Source organism: Buceros rhinoceros, unplaced genomic scaffold (assembly GCF_000710305.1).
Source record: "Buceros rhinoceros silvestris isolate BGI_N320 unplaced genomic scaffold, ASM71030v1 scaffold29382, whole genome shotgun sequence".
NCBI lineage: Eukaryota > Metazoa > Chordata > Aves > Bucerotiformes > Bucerotidae > Buceros > Buceros rhinoceros.
The window spans coordinates 923-17119 of NW_010401301.1; the positions used below are offsets into that span (position 1 = coordinate 923).

General features: G+C 42.2%; 1 protein-coding gene across 1 annotated transcript in view; it reads right to left on the reverse strand.

Moving 5' to 3' along the window:
- Positions 1-7124: 7124 nt before the first annotated feature.
- FKTN (fukutin) overlaps positions 7125-16197 on the reverse strand; it is a 16205-nt gene continuing 7132 nt past the window's right edge. Inside the window, exons 5-9 of the mRNA XM_010132224.1 lie at positions 15226-15358; positions 13491-13620; positions 12238-12371; positions 11194-11321; positions 7125-7338 (exon numbers count right to left, since the gene is read on the reverse strand). Of these exons, the coding sequence (XP_010130526.1) occupies positions 7125-7338; positions 11194-11321; positions 12238-12371; positions 13491-13620; positions 15226-15358 (739 nt within the window). The remainder of the gene's footprint in view (positions 7339-11193; positions 11322-12237; positions 12372-13490; positions 13621-15225; positions 15359-16197) is intronic.

Genomic DNA, 16197 nt, shown 5'->3' on the forward strand with positions numbered 1-16197 from the left:
CCTGACTTTAGTGTTCAAGGAGTCTAGCGCCTCGTCCGCAGGACACTGCAAGTGTGTGGCAAGTATCCAAGATCAGAAGACACCATCCTGGAAATGGTTATAGCCAAGGGCCCACTTCTTAAACCTGTCAAGGTCCGTCTGGATGGCATCCCTTCCCTCAAGCATATCAGCTGTGCCACTCAACTTGTTGTCATCAGCAACCTTGCTGAGATGCCCTCAATCCTACCATCAATGTACTTCATTAAGATACTGAACAGTACCAGTCTGAGGGACACCATTTGATACTGATCTCTGCTTGGACATCGAGTGGTTGGCTGCAGCTCTTTGCATATGGCCATCCAGCCAATTCCTTATCCTTCTCACGGTCCACCCATCAGACCCACAGTTCTCCAATTTAGTGACAAATACGTTGTGCGGAACCATATCAAAGGCCTCACAGAAGTCAAGATAGTTGCTGTCAGTTGTTCTTCTCTTACCCACCAACACAGACACTCTAAACACAACTGGCCACCAGATTAGTCAGGTGTGAATAGTCCCACCACACTGGCTGTCTCTAATCACATCTCTCTCTTCCATATGTTTCAACACGTCTTCCAGGAGGATCTGTTCCATGATCTTACCAGGAACAGAGGTGAGGCTGACAGGTCAGTAGTTCCCAGTGTTCTCCTTTTCATTCTTGTTAAAAACGGGAATGATGTTTCCCTTTTTCCAGTCACGGGACACTTTGCCTGACTGACATGACTTTTCGAATGTGATGGAGACCTGCTTAGCGATGACATCTCTCAGAGCATCCTGATCTAGCGCAAGGTGTCCCTGTCCATGGCAGAAGGGTTGGAACTAGATGGTCTTGAAGGTCCCTTTCAATCCAACCATTCTATGATTCAACGATTGGTCAAGGGAGTACATTTTCTCTGACCTTTCTCTTCTAACCGAAGGCTCAGAGGAGATCTCGTCAATGTGTATAAATACTTGTAGGGAGCACGCAAAGAGGAAGGAGACAGGTTCTTTCCAGTGGTGCCTAACAGGACAAGAGACAATGGGCAAAAACTGAAACACAGGAGGTTCCTCCTGAACATCAAGAAACACTTGTTCATTGTGAGGGTGATAGAGTGCTGGCACCAGAGCACTGCCCAGAGAGTCTGTGGATTCTCCATCCTTGGAAATACTCAAAAGCTATCTGGACACTGTCCTGCACAAACAGCTGCATGTGGTCCTGCTGGAGCAAGAGGGTTGGACCACATGACTTCCAGAGGTCCCATCCAACCTACAGCACTCTGTGATTTTGGGATTTTGTCTGAAGTTAGAGGTCCATACATACCTTCTCCCTAATGCTACCTGTCAAAGCCTGACTTCCTGAAATGAGCACTAGGGCAACAAACTAGACTTCTGAGAATAGCACCCCTAATCTGCTAACTCTGTCCATATCTCATGATATAAAGATGTCCCACCAGGTCTCTCAGCAGGCTGAATTGTGCAAATTGGATATTATTTAGATGCCACAAAAAAACCTAAACAAACAAACAAAAAACCAGAAAATTTTAAAAATCAAAAGAAAACAAAGAAGTAAGAAAATAATTTCCTCACCTCATTTGGGCCACCTTCCAGGTAACGGCAAGAAGACATCCAGTTACAATGCTTCTCCTGGGCATTTACTGACCAACCACCTTCTTGAAGGCCGCCAGGGTTACCTCCAGAGATACCAGGCCCTTCCCCAAACTGTGACATTCTCCTTAAATTCCAAAAACTTTCCATACGGTCCTGCCTAATCTTCCTTGGTGAAATTCAAGCTTCTCCATTCTTGCGCTATCAACCACATGAACAGAATGGACTTTCTGCCACATCCTTCTAAGCCCTAACAACCCCAGTTCTTTCAACATTTTCTTGTAGGTCGTTTCCTATAGTCTGCTATTTTCCTCTTGACACTCCCCAACTGGTCCACGACCGTAAGAGTTGAGGACCTGCACTGTCAGAGGTGAGGACCGTACACCAGCTGAAACACTGATCATCGTTAACAGAAGTTTATTTCACTCTTCCTGCAGATGCTGGCTCTTGTTCTACATGGCACTTCACTTCCTGTGGTCACACCATCATGCTGTGTTACTATGCATTCAGCTTGCCATCAGCCATAGCTCTGAACTGCTCTGTGGTTCAGAACTCACCTGAATATCTTTGCACAATACGGAACTGTGCCAGACATGCTGCTGCCCTGTGCGACACTGATGTCCTACGGCCTTACAGTCTGAAATACAGGTTCATTGCAACCACTAACATTCAAGCTAATTACTCTGATGATAAGGTGTTTGGAAGTTTTAGGGCCAGAAGAGGAACATCATGAGCACACAGTATGACCTGCAAAGCACCAGGCATGACATTTCACCCAGTAAGTTCTGGACAAAATATGCAACTTCTCTTTTAAGCTGCAAAGAATATTTATTTCAGGAAAACAGGCACAACCACCAGTGTTCATTTCCCCTCCTTTGAGAACAAAGCTTTCATTGTCCCTTCCATTTTTTTCAAGGGGAAATCTCTCACCCACACTGCTTAACTACAGCAGTGGCTTGGGTTTGGTAAGGCTTATTCAGGTCATAACTCATGTGCTCTGCTGCAGCCTAAATCAACAGGACATTCATAGGTATACAGAGAGCCTCGGTGGCGAGCCCACCATTAGGTGGTTAAGCAAGATTATCAGCTGATGTAAAACAGCTGCTGGTGCTTAGTTACCAAAACAGAGGATGTAGATCAGTAAATACAAGTGCTAGATAGTCTTCTGTGTGCTTGCATGCAGCTTCCCAAGCTCCCACATTTTGTTCTGCAGTCCGCCATGTGACAGAATTACAGGAAGAGAAAGCCTGAACGGTGAGGTGCTGCCCCTGGATTCCTTCAGCTGCTGTGTGGATGGACTCAGAGAATCTGTCCATGAGTAATAAAGGACAGAATTCAGTTCTCGGAGGTCACTGGACAGGGCTGGAAGGAGGGAAGGTATCTGCATTATGACACAGATATTACTCATTTAACATCTTATTCATCTGTGCAAAACAAACAACTCCATCTGTCAGTGCAAAGTAGAGACTGTTTTTCTCTTGAGTTGACAGACTTCAAGTCTCATGATGAGCAGACAGAATTCTAAAGCGGCAAAGGGTGCAGACTGTTTGTTTTCAGCATTGGGAACCAGCAGTTCCCAGACCCTTTCAAGGGAAATGGCATAACACAATCAGCAGCTACTTTTCATATGGACAGCAGAGAAAGACTTGGCCATCATTTCAGGACCCTCTCCTACCTGTTTCATCACAGTTTTGTCTACCTTCCATTACTAACTTCAAGAGTGTGGTGGAACATAGAGGCCCTTCTTCTATCAGAAGATTCCTTCCAGACCAAACCCTCCAAAAGCATCAGTGTCTCCCTCGTATGCTCACTGCCCTCTGTGGCCAAGCATCGTCTGTTCCGTGCAGGAATTACAAGATTGTTCTGCAGCCTCAGCTTGGCTCAGACGTATCCTTCAGAAGATCTGTGTGTGAACAATCACATGAACAATCACATCAAGAGGATGTTCAAGACGCTGCGGCTTCCCATCATTTCCACAGTGGGGTGGCAATTCTCCACCGCTCCCAGTATGAGCTCTAGTCTCTGAAGCAAGATACATGAGCTTGCTTAAGTTTGTATAGAAATGATTATTCCTGTTTACACTTTGTAAAAGCAAAAAGTTTCTGAGAACTGCTACAGAGTCATGGAAAGTAGGAACCCATCCATCTGGAAGGCAGGATTAACTACAGTCAATCCTAATTACAGTCAGTCTCGGCTGACATTTGTCTGACATGTTCTCAGTGATCACCAAAGTCAAAGACTTCACACATTCCCACGTGTAAAATACGCCACTATTTTAAGCAGGTGACCTCAATTTGCATTCCTCCATCACCATCATGGAATGGGAACACATACATCCTTTCCTTTTTGAAACCATCTTTTACAGCTTTCGAACGTTGCTTTTCATGGTCCCTTCTTTTCAGGCAACCCAACTTCTTTAATATTTCTTCACAGTTATTCCTGCGCTTTGAACATCTTGCTACCCTCTTCTCGGCTCATGGGCATTCCTCCAACAGGCTTGGCTATCTTTATCTTTGCTTTACACGTGTGCTTTGTTTGCTACACGGAAGTCAAGGTACTTCACACACTGTAGCTTAAGACCTTAAACGCACATCATTAAGAGAATTTAGAAATCGCCCTCCTTTCCACAGCACTTTCAAAATGAAGGCGGTTAGGAAGTTAGGAAGGTAACGCAGAATTAAGAATCTATTTCAGCTGTGGCAATTCAGGAGAATTAACAGGAAACAAAGGCCTAAAACTGGGTGTTTCCATGGAGAATGATAACGTGTCAGCCTCATGGTGTGCCTGTGAAGCCGCTCCCTGGGATGCAAGCCTACAGGCGGGAGATACGCAGTCAGGGTACAGCACAAAGCATGACAGAAGCGCAATGTATTTGTGCAACTGCAAGATCCTTTTTCCTGCATATGGGCACCTGCTTTGTTCCAAGTATCTTTGTTGTTTCCAAGTATCTTTATTAAAAAATAAAAGCTCAAGATATACAGTCAATAGGCAGCGTAAGGAACAGTTCAAAATTGTTATTGGTGTGTTATGTCATGGTAACTGCAATGAAGTGTGTTAAATGCTGCCCAAGATGACAAAACAAAGGATGAAATAACATCTTGAGTTGCAAATTAGACTCTCCATCCTTTAATCAACGTTAACTATACACTTGTATCTTCTGAAGAGAAAATACTTTAACCTGAAGAGTAACTTACAGATATAATCAACTACTTACGACACTCTCCCTTTCAGGGACATGCATACGTTTCCATTAGTCTTTACATGTACAAACACAAGTAAAAAATTTGATAGGATTATAATTTTCTGATAGTATAATTTAACTAACTCCGTAACATTAAAAAACCTTACCACGTTTAGTGTATGTTGTGAAGTTGCTTAATAACAACAGAGCTCTGAACATGAAAACCGTGAGGACATTGGCTTTTTTCCATTTTAAGGAAAAAATACAAAAAATTTCTACCTGAGAAATTATCCCTTACAATGTAATGTTTACTTTACCAAGTAAATGGCATTAGCAGGATTTTACGTCTCTCAATCAGGCAAAGCTAACAAAGTCACCATACCAAGTGAAGAGCCAGCAGGACAAGTTGTTGCCAGAAACAGTAATTTACTCCAGTGCTTGAGTGGCAGGAGACCGCTTGAACTGAGAGGGTTGGCAGGAAACAGCGTGCAGCACACTCCAGGGTGGATAGAGCAGGGAAGCACCAGAGCGCACCCGGCACAGCAGCAGCGATTTCATCTCCCCAGAACCACACATATTTGAATACACAGCTGAAAACTGCAGATCAACAGAAGGCAAACCACAGACTCAATCTACCTCTAACCAGCAAAACCAAGAAAAGTGCAACCACAGACAGTCTTTCTGCTTGAGCAAGGCAAGCACGGATACAGGGCAAGTAAACAAGAGCTCCATTCGGTACCTTGACATTGGTTCACAAGTACTCCTGGGTCTGTCATCATCACTCACTAGCAGCACTAGTGCCCTTATCTTCCCTGCACTGCAGGACCGGAACAAACCTGGACACACAGGTTCCTAAGAAAGCTATTATCCCTCTCCAGAAAACTGAAGAAAGCTTACTTTATTGACCAAAAGCACAGGCAGAAGCAGGAGAAGAGAGCTGCCAGGCTTCCACTCTCTTCCTGTCCAAAACCCAGTGTTAGATTCATCTACAATTATGCCACTGCAAATTTGATGGAACTGCTGGTATTGGTACACACTTCTGCTTACGCTTAGAGAAAAGAGCTGCGATTCTCTGGGACAGCTGTTCTGTCAGCCCACCTTAAACATGAAACTATCAATACCCCTCACAGAAAGCAGGGACAGCCATTATTTTCTAAAACCTAGTCAAAACTTTCACAGAGAGAACACACTAACTGGGACATCAAAACCAGAATGTTTTTTTTTTCCATGGGAAAGACATCTCTACAGCATAAACCTTCATGTTCAAGACAAACTGCATGCAGTGGTTAGTTCACAAAAACCCCAACAGTTATTGGAAGGTGTCCGATACAGATAGTTTCTCCTTCCATTCATTTAGCATGACACCATTGCAACACCATGTCCTACATATAAAAAGGTGGGTCACACAAGTTCTGTGCAACAGGAACACCTCACTCCCCATGCCCAAGAGCAACCTGTTGTGTGTCTTAGGGATATGTCAGTCTCAAATCATGCACATTTAAGGTACTTGCACTCGTGTTTAGAAGCTGAATATTCACAGGATCTCCTCTGAAAAATGAGGAAATTCTCTGGGATTTTTTCCATCCTACCCCTCTCTTAAGCTTAAGAAGTGAACAGTCCCAAGGTTTTGATGATCCCAGGGAAGTCTAAGCCACCCAGCCACTGTTCACTTTTAAATAGTCAGCTGCCCATAAGTTAAGGTGTCCGATACAGATAGTTTCTCCTTCCATTCATTTAGCATGACACCATTGCAACACCATGTCCTACATATAAAAAGGTGGGTCACACAAGTTCTGTGCAACAGGAACACCTCACTCCCCATGCCCAAGAGCAACCTGTTGTGTGTCTTAGGGGTATGTCAGTCTCAAATCATGCACATTTAAGGTACTTGTAACACTCATGTTTAGAAGCTGAATATTCACAGGATCTCCTCTGAAAAATGAGGAAATTCTCTGGGATTTTTTCCATCCTACCCCTCTCTAAAGCTTAAGAAGTGAACAGTCCCAAGGTTTTGATGATCCCAGGGAAGTCTAAGCCACCCAGCCACTGTTCACTTTTAAATAGTCAGCTGCCCATAAGTTTATTGCAACGTTTCTTCTCCATTCCCTTTGCGCAGCTTTTCTTTCAGCTTCCCTTCCCTTGCCTTTAATCTTGTCCTTTAACCACCTAGAAAATGCATGATAAAGGTGAAAAAAACCCTGTTAAGCAAAAAGTGGTATGTGTCTCCTTAAGAAACACATGAGACGCTACAAAGGAATGAAGCTTGATGCCTTTGGGCAACGGTGAATTACAAACTGACAGTTTCAAGGATAGCAGGCATGCTCTTTTAGCAGTCAAATGATCAGTAGATTTGAATGACATCATCCCATTCATCAACAGGCCAGACACCATTGTGCTGCACGTTGGATGGTGAGCTCTTCCAGTCCCAGGTCTTCACAGGAACCTTCCAGTCCGGGCCATAGTTGGCTTCAACATACTGAAGGGTTTCACAGGGCACACGTACCTTGAGTTCCACGAATTCAGTCCAACACAGAGTAAACTTTGGAAAGAGATACCTGTGTCATAACAGAAGAACATGGTCACTGGCAGAAGACTGTTACACACCTCTAAAGCAAGTTCATGAAGAAAGTAAGCAACTGGCCATGTTACATTTTTAACACTTTTATTTCAAAATTTCCTATCTATGAAATGTTATTTGCATACTGAGCAGGAGTGTTCAGTCAATAGCAATTGGTTAACATTTACCACATGGTCTTAGGAAGGAGCATTTATAATTCTTTTGCTGCTTACTCCCATATCATTCTGCCACCTACAGGAAATGACTTAGTCCCTATCTCTACTCTTCCACCTACAAACTGGACTTAACAGTTAACTCATTTAGAAGGGTGTCAAGAAGATGATACATGTTATTTGGTAGGGGAGATTTTGATAAAAGCAACATCAAATACTTCATTATGAGTCAAGGGTTTTTTAAAAACAGGTTTTTACCTTTTTTCAACCTTACCAAACAAAGCGTGCAATCCCCATTCAGCACCCATCTTTAAACACGGTTCCAGGCTTGGAGCAGCTGCAAAGAATTCTGTCACAGCTGCCACCCTGTACTTTCTGAAACCTTCTCAGCCCATTCAAATTTAAAAAATAATTTGTTCTGTCAAACTGACCTGGTTCTGCACCTGTTGTTTTCTGCAGAAGGGCCAACAAAAGCCCCAACTGTACATATGCTTATACTAGTGGAAGTTCACGGGTAAATTCCACAGTTTGATCAGAATTACATCCTACAGGAGCACAGTATAATTATATTATAATCTCCTGCAGAAGATCATTTCTGAAGCTGTAAAGCCTTACACAGAAAAAAGTGATCTTAAGGGACTTTCAAGACCATCTAGTTCCAACCGTTCTGCCATGGGCAGGGACACTTTCCACTAGATCAGGATGCTTGAAGTCCCATCCAACCTGGCCTTGAACTTCCGGGAATAGGAAATCCACAACTTCTCTGAGCAATGTGTTCCAGTGTCTCATCACTCTCACAATAAAGCATTTCTTCCTTATAGCTAATCTACCCTCTTTCATTTTAAAACCGTTACCCTTCGTCCTATCACTACACCCCCTGATAAGGAGTCCCTCCCCATCTTTCCTGTAGACCCCCTTTAAGTACTGGAAAGCTGCTATAAGGTCTTCTCAAGGCCTTGCTCTTCTCTAGGCTAAACTATCTCCACCCGTCCTCACAGGACAGGCACTCTAGCCCTCCTGGCAAGTTTTGGGGCCCTCCTCTGGACCCACTTGAGCAGGACCATGTCTTCCTTTGGCTGGGGGCCCTGGAGTTTGCACAGAGTACTCCAGGTGAGGTGTCACAAGAGTAGAGGGGTAGAATCTCCTCCCTCAACCTCCTGGCCACACTTTTCTTGGTGCAGCCCAGGGTATGGTTGGTCATCTGGGCTGTGAATGCACATTGTTGACTCATGTCCAGCTTTTCATCCACCAACAGCCCCAAGTCCTTCTCCGCAGGGCTGCTCTTAATTCACTCACTGCCCAGCCTATATCCGTGTTTGGCATTGCCCGCACTCAGGTGCGGAACCTTTTACTTGCCCTTTTGAACCTCATGAGGTTTGCACCCGCCCACCTCTCAAGCCTGTCAAGATTCCTCTGGATGGCATCCCTTCCCTCCAGAGTATCAACCACAACAGTCAGCTTGGTGTCATCCGCAAACTGGCTGAGGGTGCACTCGATCCCATCTAGACTGTTAAATAATGCTGGTCCCAACACAGACCCTGCGGGACAGCACTCATCACTGTTCTCCACCTGGACATTGAGACGTTGACTGCAACTCTGAGTGTGACCATCCAGCAAATTCTTTATCCTCCATGTGGTCCACCAGTCAAATCAATGGCTCTCCAATTTAGAGACAAGGATGTCATGCAGGAAAAAATCTTTTTAAAATGTCTTTTACACTTCACTTATAAAAACATAAGGATGGAAGTTCTCTTCCAAGATATTTATCTGTGAACAACCATATCTATCTTTTCTGATACCACATAAGCAGCTGGTGAGATTCTTTTAAAATAGTTTAAAGTGGATTCAGGATTTAGCATGATCTAACAATCACTTCGCTTTTGACTGACCTCCTCACTTTGCCTTCCCCTATAATTCTGACAGGGCTGAGGACTAAGGAAAATTGGGGGGCGTTCTGCTGTTGCAGGCAGTCAGATCAGGCACCCTAAATCATCACATCTCCCAGTTAAAAAGCTGTGATTTTTTTTCTCTTTCCGAGAAGGTTTTCAGAATGATACCGATCTCAAATTATTTGGCTAAGCTTTCTGAACATCCATGTTCTTTCAGGGCTCAGGGCCTTTATAACCGTAAATAAGCAGTTTTCTTGCTCCTTTTCTATATGGATTAAGTACAGTAAACTATGCTAACAAAACACTTATGCCTAAGTTCAGAATTAAAGGCTTCCTTATGCTACTATGTCTAAGCAAACTAGTTCTCACTGAACTAGAAAGACATGTTTGTAAACTTTGAAAAAATTTACCACCAAAAATAAGTACTAAGCTACAAGAAAAGTGTTTTATGAAAGCTGGAGTTCCAAAAGAGCTGTAATACCCTACAATACAGGAGCTGGAGCATAGCACAGTTTCACATGCACCTTCTATTCTCAAACACTGGACCAGTCATATCAAAAGGAGAAAAAAAGCAGCTCTCAAGTACCAACGGTCTGATGCCACAATGAATATTGAGAGAGAATGTCAACTCCAGTGGCATGGAAACAGCTATTGCAATTTAGACACAACAGAAGCACAAAGAAAAGGAAAAGAATTTATTGGTCAGCTTCCTCCTCAGAATGTGTCATACAAAATCCTACTAAATCTTGTATGGAAAAACAGACATTACGCCTGCTTTGGAAAACGAGGAAATTGTTGCTGTACTCCAAGAAAAATACTCTGCAACATAGCACATCTTCTGTGGGAATATTCCAAGAGCTCTTCCTTTAGTCCATTTGTAAGTATGTCTTTTGATTACGGTATTCAAAATATCTTCCTCAATCTTTGTTTATCTTTTCAAAACAAAGATAACTAAGACAAGGACTCAGACACCATCACTATCTGGATGCTCACTAAGTTCCCTTTGCTAAATACAAGCAAACACATTTCAGGCAAAATATAACACAATGAAATCCTAGAGAAGTCAACAGGGTTTTCAAGTAGTCTGCAACTGCCTCTTTCTGAGGTAAGGTGGGTGATGGAAAGAAACACATCTAATTGTTGAAACCTATATTCAGTTTGCTGAGTAAATTAGGAATCCGTTGCACTTATTTGCTGATTTAATACTGAAAGGCATGAGCAAGACAATTGCGATCCTATTTAAAATTCCATTTTCAGAACACGAACAAGGTCTGCAGTAATCATCTGTGCTGGTGTCACAATATTACAGACAATAGAGTATTCCAAATCATTAGCACAAAATCCAAAAGTATGGGCTTTACTTTGCAAGGACGGTTGAGGCTTTCTGCCATAACACTCCATCATCAAGATAGATGCATAAGGATTCATTTTGTACTGCAAGACTAGTTTGTGCAACACACACCGTTTGAGAGAATTCTCGTCTTAGCTATTTAACTCAGAGCTTGTCACAGTCCAGATAGGATCTGCTTGATACGTGACCCGCCAGCATTGCTTTGGATGTCGCAAGAGAATTGACGTTTGACAAGCTCAGCACCTCTCCAGCAAGGTATAGTACCGTTCTCTTTCTACTTCTGTCATCTCAAAGTGCAGAATCTCCATTAATTCTCCTCTGATAACTGTCCTTCCCACAAAAAGGCACAGACTTTCCCAGGCAACAACACACAAAATGCCAACACTAAACACTAACTTGTTCACTCTCTTTTCTATTAGAGATACAAATCCAGTTCATACTTAAATTTCTTGCCCGATTTAGCCTGAGTTCCTCCATTCCATATGTGGTCATCCTCTTCATAGAAGAAAAAAATATCAAGTTTCACATCACCTTCTCCTTGGAAAGACAGTTCCAAGCTGTCTTCTACCTGCAAGAACAAAAATACACACTGTACATGCTCATAAAAATACAAAGCTGCTTATGTCAGCGAGTTTCAGAAATTAAATGTATTTTGGTCACATATGCACAGTGATTCCTAACTGAAGAAAATACACTAACTCTGCAATTTGGTTGGGGTTTTTTTTTTGATGCCTTGAGAGCACTGGAAACATTCTGCACTTCAGTGGGACTACCTTCTCTTTCCTCCCAAAAGTTTCAGCACTATTTCCTTGTCCTGTGTCACAAGCAAAATAATCTCAGTGAACAAACACAAGATGAGTAGGTGTCTTCATTTAACAGACTTCCTCCATGATAAAACACTCATTAGCACCAGTGAGATATACCACTTGAACTGTGGCTGAACCTATGTATTCCCGTAATTTTGTTTTCTCTACTATTCCGCAGCCTTCACTCTGAAAAAGCTAAATAAAGATTCACGTAAGCTAATAATGAACAAGCCCAGTGCCAGCCTCAAGCCACCCTTCCCTTTCTGCAAGTTTTACATACAGAAAGCTACAGATATTCGCAGAGCTGTCACCAATCCTCCCCGGATGATGAGACCCACCCCTTCTCAAAGACTAAATTATACCTTGATCCTTAAGTTTCCCTAGCACCACTGACATAGACTAGACCCTTCTAAAAGTTATTAAGAACTTACTCTGAAGTGGAATTCAGACTCCGCAAAGAGGGCTGAAGCTATTAAGAAGGGTATTTTCTCACACGCTGTCCCAGAGAACACATAAAAATCAACAAGATTGTATGTTTAGGTAAAACCCTGACGAGTAAATGTCTGCTGAGGAGACTTCAGATACCCTTTAGATACTACTTAAGTGACTTGCAGCTGTACTCAAACTTACAAACCTACAGAAAGACACACAAAAGCAAATTGTTCATTATCTACGTACCTTGCCAAATTTGTGCTTCAGTGGTAACCCTGCTTTCTGAAAGGCTGGAATGATATCTGCTTTGTAGTCCCTTATGAAGATTCCCAAATCCACATCTTTGCTGTGAGGAATGACATTGCACTGTCTATACCAGCCTGAAAGGGGGGGGGGAAAAAAAGAACAAAAAAGAAAAAAACCAAAGTAATTCAGGATCATGAGAAATATATCAAACAAAAGCACCATAAAAATGAACTGCCATAATGTCACTAGGCAAAGATCTTTGAATGAGACTATAAACAAGACTTCTGCCTTTCTCTAGAATGAAATGAACCACATCGAAGAAAACAAGTATTACTGCACTTATAGCCAGCTCTTTCCTCCAGAAAGCCAAGAAAGAGAGAGAAAATATTAACGCTTCCAAAGATAAAATACCTTCAGTTTTCCAATCTAAACATCTTTAAAGAAAAGATATTATTTATCTTGGCCCAAATCTAATGAGCAATGAACAGTTACAGAGCAGTTAATTTGAAACTTACTTTAAACAGTATCTGAGACATTAATAAGCTACCAATCACCACTGCAAAACAGTAAAACAAGAAGTTGGATGTCCCTTTGTCTGTTTCATGAAAGCAGCTTTTAGTAGCTGTTCACTCAGAAAATTATATTCCCTAGGACTAAAAAACCAGAAGTCGAATGTGCACATATGTGAGTTTTCACAACCTATTTCAATAACAAAAGAATCTTCACCAGTGAGAAGATACTACTTCCATCTTCAGCAGAACTGAAAACTTGTAGTACGTAATCTAGAAGACTGACATTTTACCGAAAAGATGTGGTTTAATACAAATAAATGAATAAACGTAAACTATATTTTAAAGTTCATTGATAAGCACCAAATTACACAGGAAGAAAAACCCGGTGAGAGTGTACACAGAGAGCAGAAATGAGTGCCCATCACTGGGTTTTCCAACTAACATTTCAGTAAATTCATACTATTTAGGGAACTCCTGGTTACTTCCTAAGCAGTGATCAACACAACACAGGTAATTGCTAACAACATTAAAAGCCTCACTAGATTTGCTCGATGCCTCTGAGGCTCCAGTTTCTAAAGAAAATGCATTTTGTCAGCAGCAAGAAGGCCTATTTCAATATAGATGATGCCACATTTTACCTTCCAACACAGCACATTTAACCTCAGATGACATCACAAGCAATAGAGGATGAAATTTTTATTTAAAATTTCCAATGAGTTTAATAATGCACAAAAATTTTACCAAGACATGTTCCACTGCTCAGCCAAAACTTTACTCCTAAGTTACTCAGTGTCAAGGCAGCCAAATGGAGCAAAGATTTTGCTTTTTTTCTGAACTCCACTGCGTCAAGAGAGCCATCATCAGGATACAACTAGAAGGAAAAGGAACAGTAAACAAGCCATTGCCAGACAGCAAACTTGTCCCTTCATTTTTCAATGTCCCGAGAAAAAAATGATCTTTAAGAATTTACTTAACTAATACCTGGGTAGTATCTGTTTTCACATATACAGCCCAGTTTGAGAACATGCACTAGAATGCCAAGTTCAAATTTAAACTCTGAAACATCAATCATCAGGATTTTTTCAAACTAGCAGAACGAAAACTCATGGTAAAATAGAGTAAGACTGTGTGTATTAGATGCTGATTCTCAGCAATTGGCAAAACCGCAGAAGAACCCTAGTTCTGCACATGCTGAAGTCAATACCCAGAGTCCACAGGGAAAACGGGCAGAAATCAGAGGTTTTTTTTCCCAGCACATTAGTTTATTTGGCGCCACCAAGTGTTACAACTACATGTGGACAACTTCTGCTACAGAGCAGAAACAACATGAACTTCTAGAAAATCTTGCCCATCTTCCAGCTAAAACTGCAGCAAGATCTTTTATTAATGCAGAGCCCCAAATCAGACACAGGAACAACACCCCACGCAGCTTCACAAATGATTTCATTAAGAGCTCTTGGGCAACAAAGAGCTGAACTGAATACTTACCTTTCTAAAACAGATGCCAGCTACTTCAATATTAAAGCTCCAGCAAAGACCAATATACCTTCTGAGGCACATTTTCTCTGCCTGTGGTCATTACTGCCTGGAGGCTTTAGAGCTGAAGTGGAGCATGCTTATGGTTTCTGTTCTTTACAGGTGAAATAACACAGGTACTCTTGGGTATAGTAACCCTCCTGGCTACCCCTAAGGGGAGCTATGGCTATTAGACTGAACAAGGTCCATCTTCCCTTCCCTGAAAAGCCCTTGCCCCAAGACCTCTAAAGTCTGAAAAATGGAACCTCTAGTGTCCTCCTTTTTCCCCTTCTGTGAAATCAGAGATGGCTCAAACTCTGTGTGTGGTAACTCTTCATCACTTTATATCTCAGTCATTTTCAAGCTAGAACAAAAAAGCTCCCCATACTGCAGCAGAAAGTTTTCTATCTGCTAAATCAGGTGGCAATATTATAAAACTAATGCTGAAACTAATGGTGAAAACATTACCTTTTTAATTGCTTTTTGACCATGTAAGCTAATTTTGGAATTAATATACCAATTCAAATAAACTGAACTAGCAAGGTGGAACTGCAGTGCATGGTTTAAGACAACATAAACTTAAGTATTACTCACAACTTTGAGAATTGCCATAAGGAACATTTTCAGCCACAAAGATACACAAGATCTTAGTCTTATTTACATGAAATCTATTTAATAGTAACAATGTGTGAGAACTACGCACACACTAGTTACCTCTTCCTTTCAAAATCTTGGATAACAGAAAAAAATGCACTCATAAGTAAAAAAGACAATTTTCAGTTAAAAGCTTTACTTTTAACATCACTTACTAAACTCTCTGGATTGAGCCTCAGAGGCTGTATTTAGCTTTATGTATGCAAACAGTCACATCTAGGTGAGAAAGAGTTAACTGTTGGTACGTTTGGGTCAACCAGAAAAAACACACATTACATCTTGGAGACACTACCTGATTACCACTAACCTGAAAGAAAGCCCGAGCTTCTCTGTACCTACATTCAAGAAATCTTGAGTGTAAAACCTCCTCTAGAAAACTGGACGGATTTTTTGGAATTTGAACTTTTAAGTCATCAATGGAAACAAGCAGAAGTTCTGGCCTGCAGGGAAAGAAAGATGATACATTACGCCATTCAATTCCTTTACAAACCACAAGCCACTTTTTTCCTCTAGGTCAGGTTAAAATCTTAATGCATACTACTGGCAGTGATTCCTCTGTCAAAATACACCGAAACTGACTGTAAAAGAAGAGCAACAAGAGCTTAAACTCACCATACACTTCAAAATCTTGTTTAAATGGAAGTCCTATGTCTAAAAGACCACAGTTCGTTTGTCAGATCATTGATTTCATTACTGACTTTCACTGAATTTGTTCAGAACTGCTGTTCAGTGCCTTCGAAAATTCAGGCTATTTATTTAGTTGTCTAAGTACAGGACACCCTCCAGGACTCCCGTTCTTGGCAGGCCCCGGCCGCTCCGTGCCTGGGTCTGTGATGTCTGGAGGTAGAGCAGCGACCCTTTCACGGGCACCCCCTTGCCGTGGGGAAGGAGCTTGCGTGCCCTTGTGAGGTTGAGAGCTGTGCTGGTGGTGGCATGTGCCTCCGGTGGGGTCTCCCAGGCCAGACAGGTCTCGGCTGAAGGGTCAGACAAAGTGTGTCCACGGGCAGGATGGGCTCACTAGCCTTCGGGCACCATCCTAGGAGAAGGACAACTCTGACCCCAAACCCGGGCAGATGGAGCTCGTTCAGCCTTGTAAGGCATCCATCATCTAAGAGAACGACACTCTAACCAAACCTACGACCTGAGGACTTCGCTGTCACCGTCCAAGCTCGCTAGGCCCTGGCAGATGAACCTCAGGTGTAAAGAGTGGGGCCAGTTCTGCGCACTCTGCGCCTCACCTAAAAAATCCACCGCGCAGCCCCGAAGGGTGCACTCATCG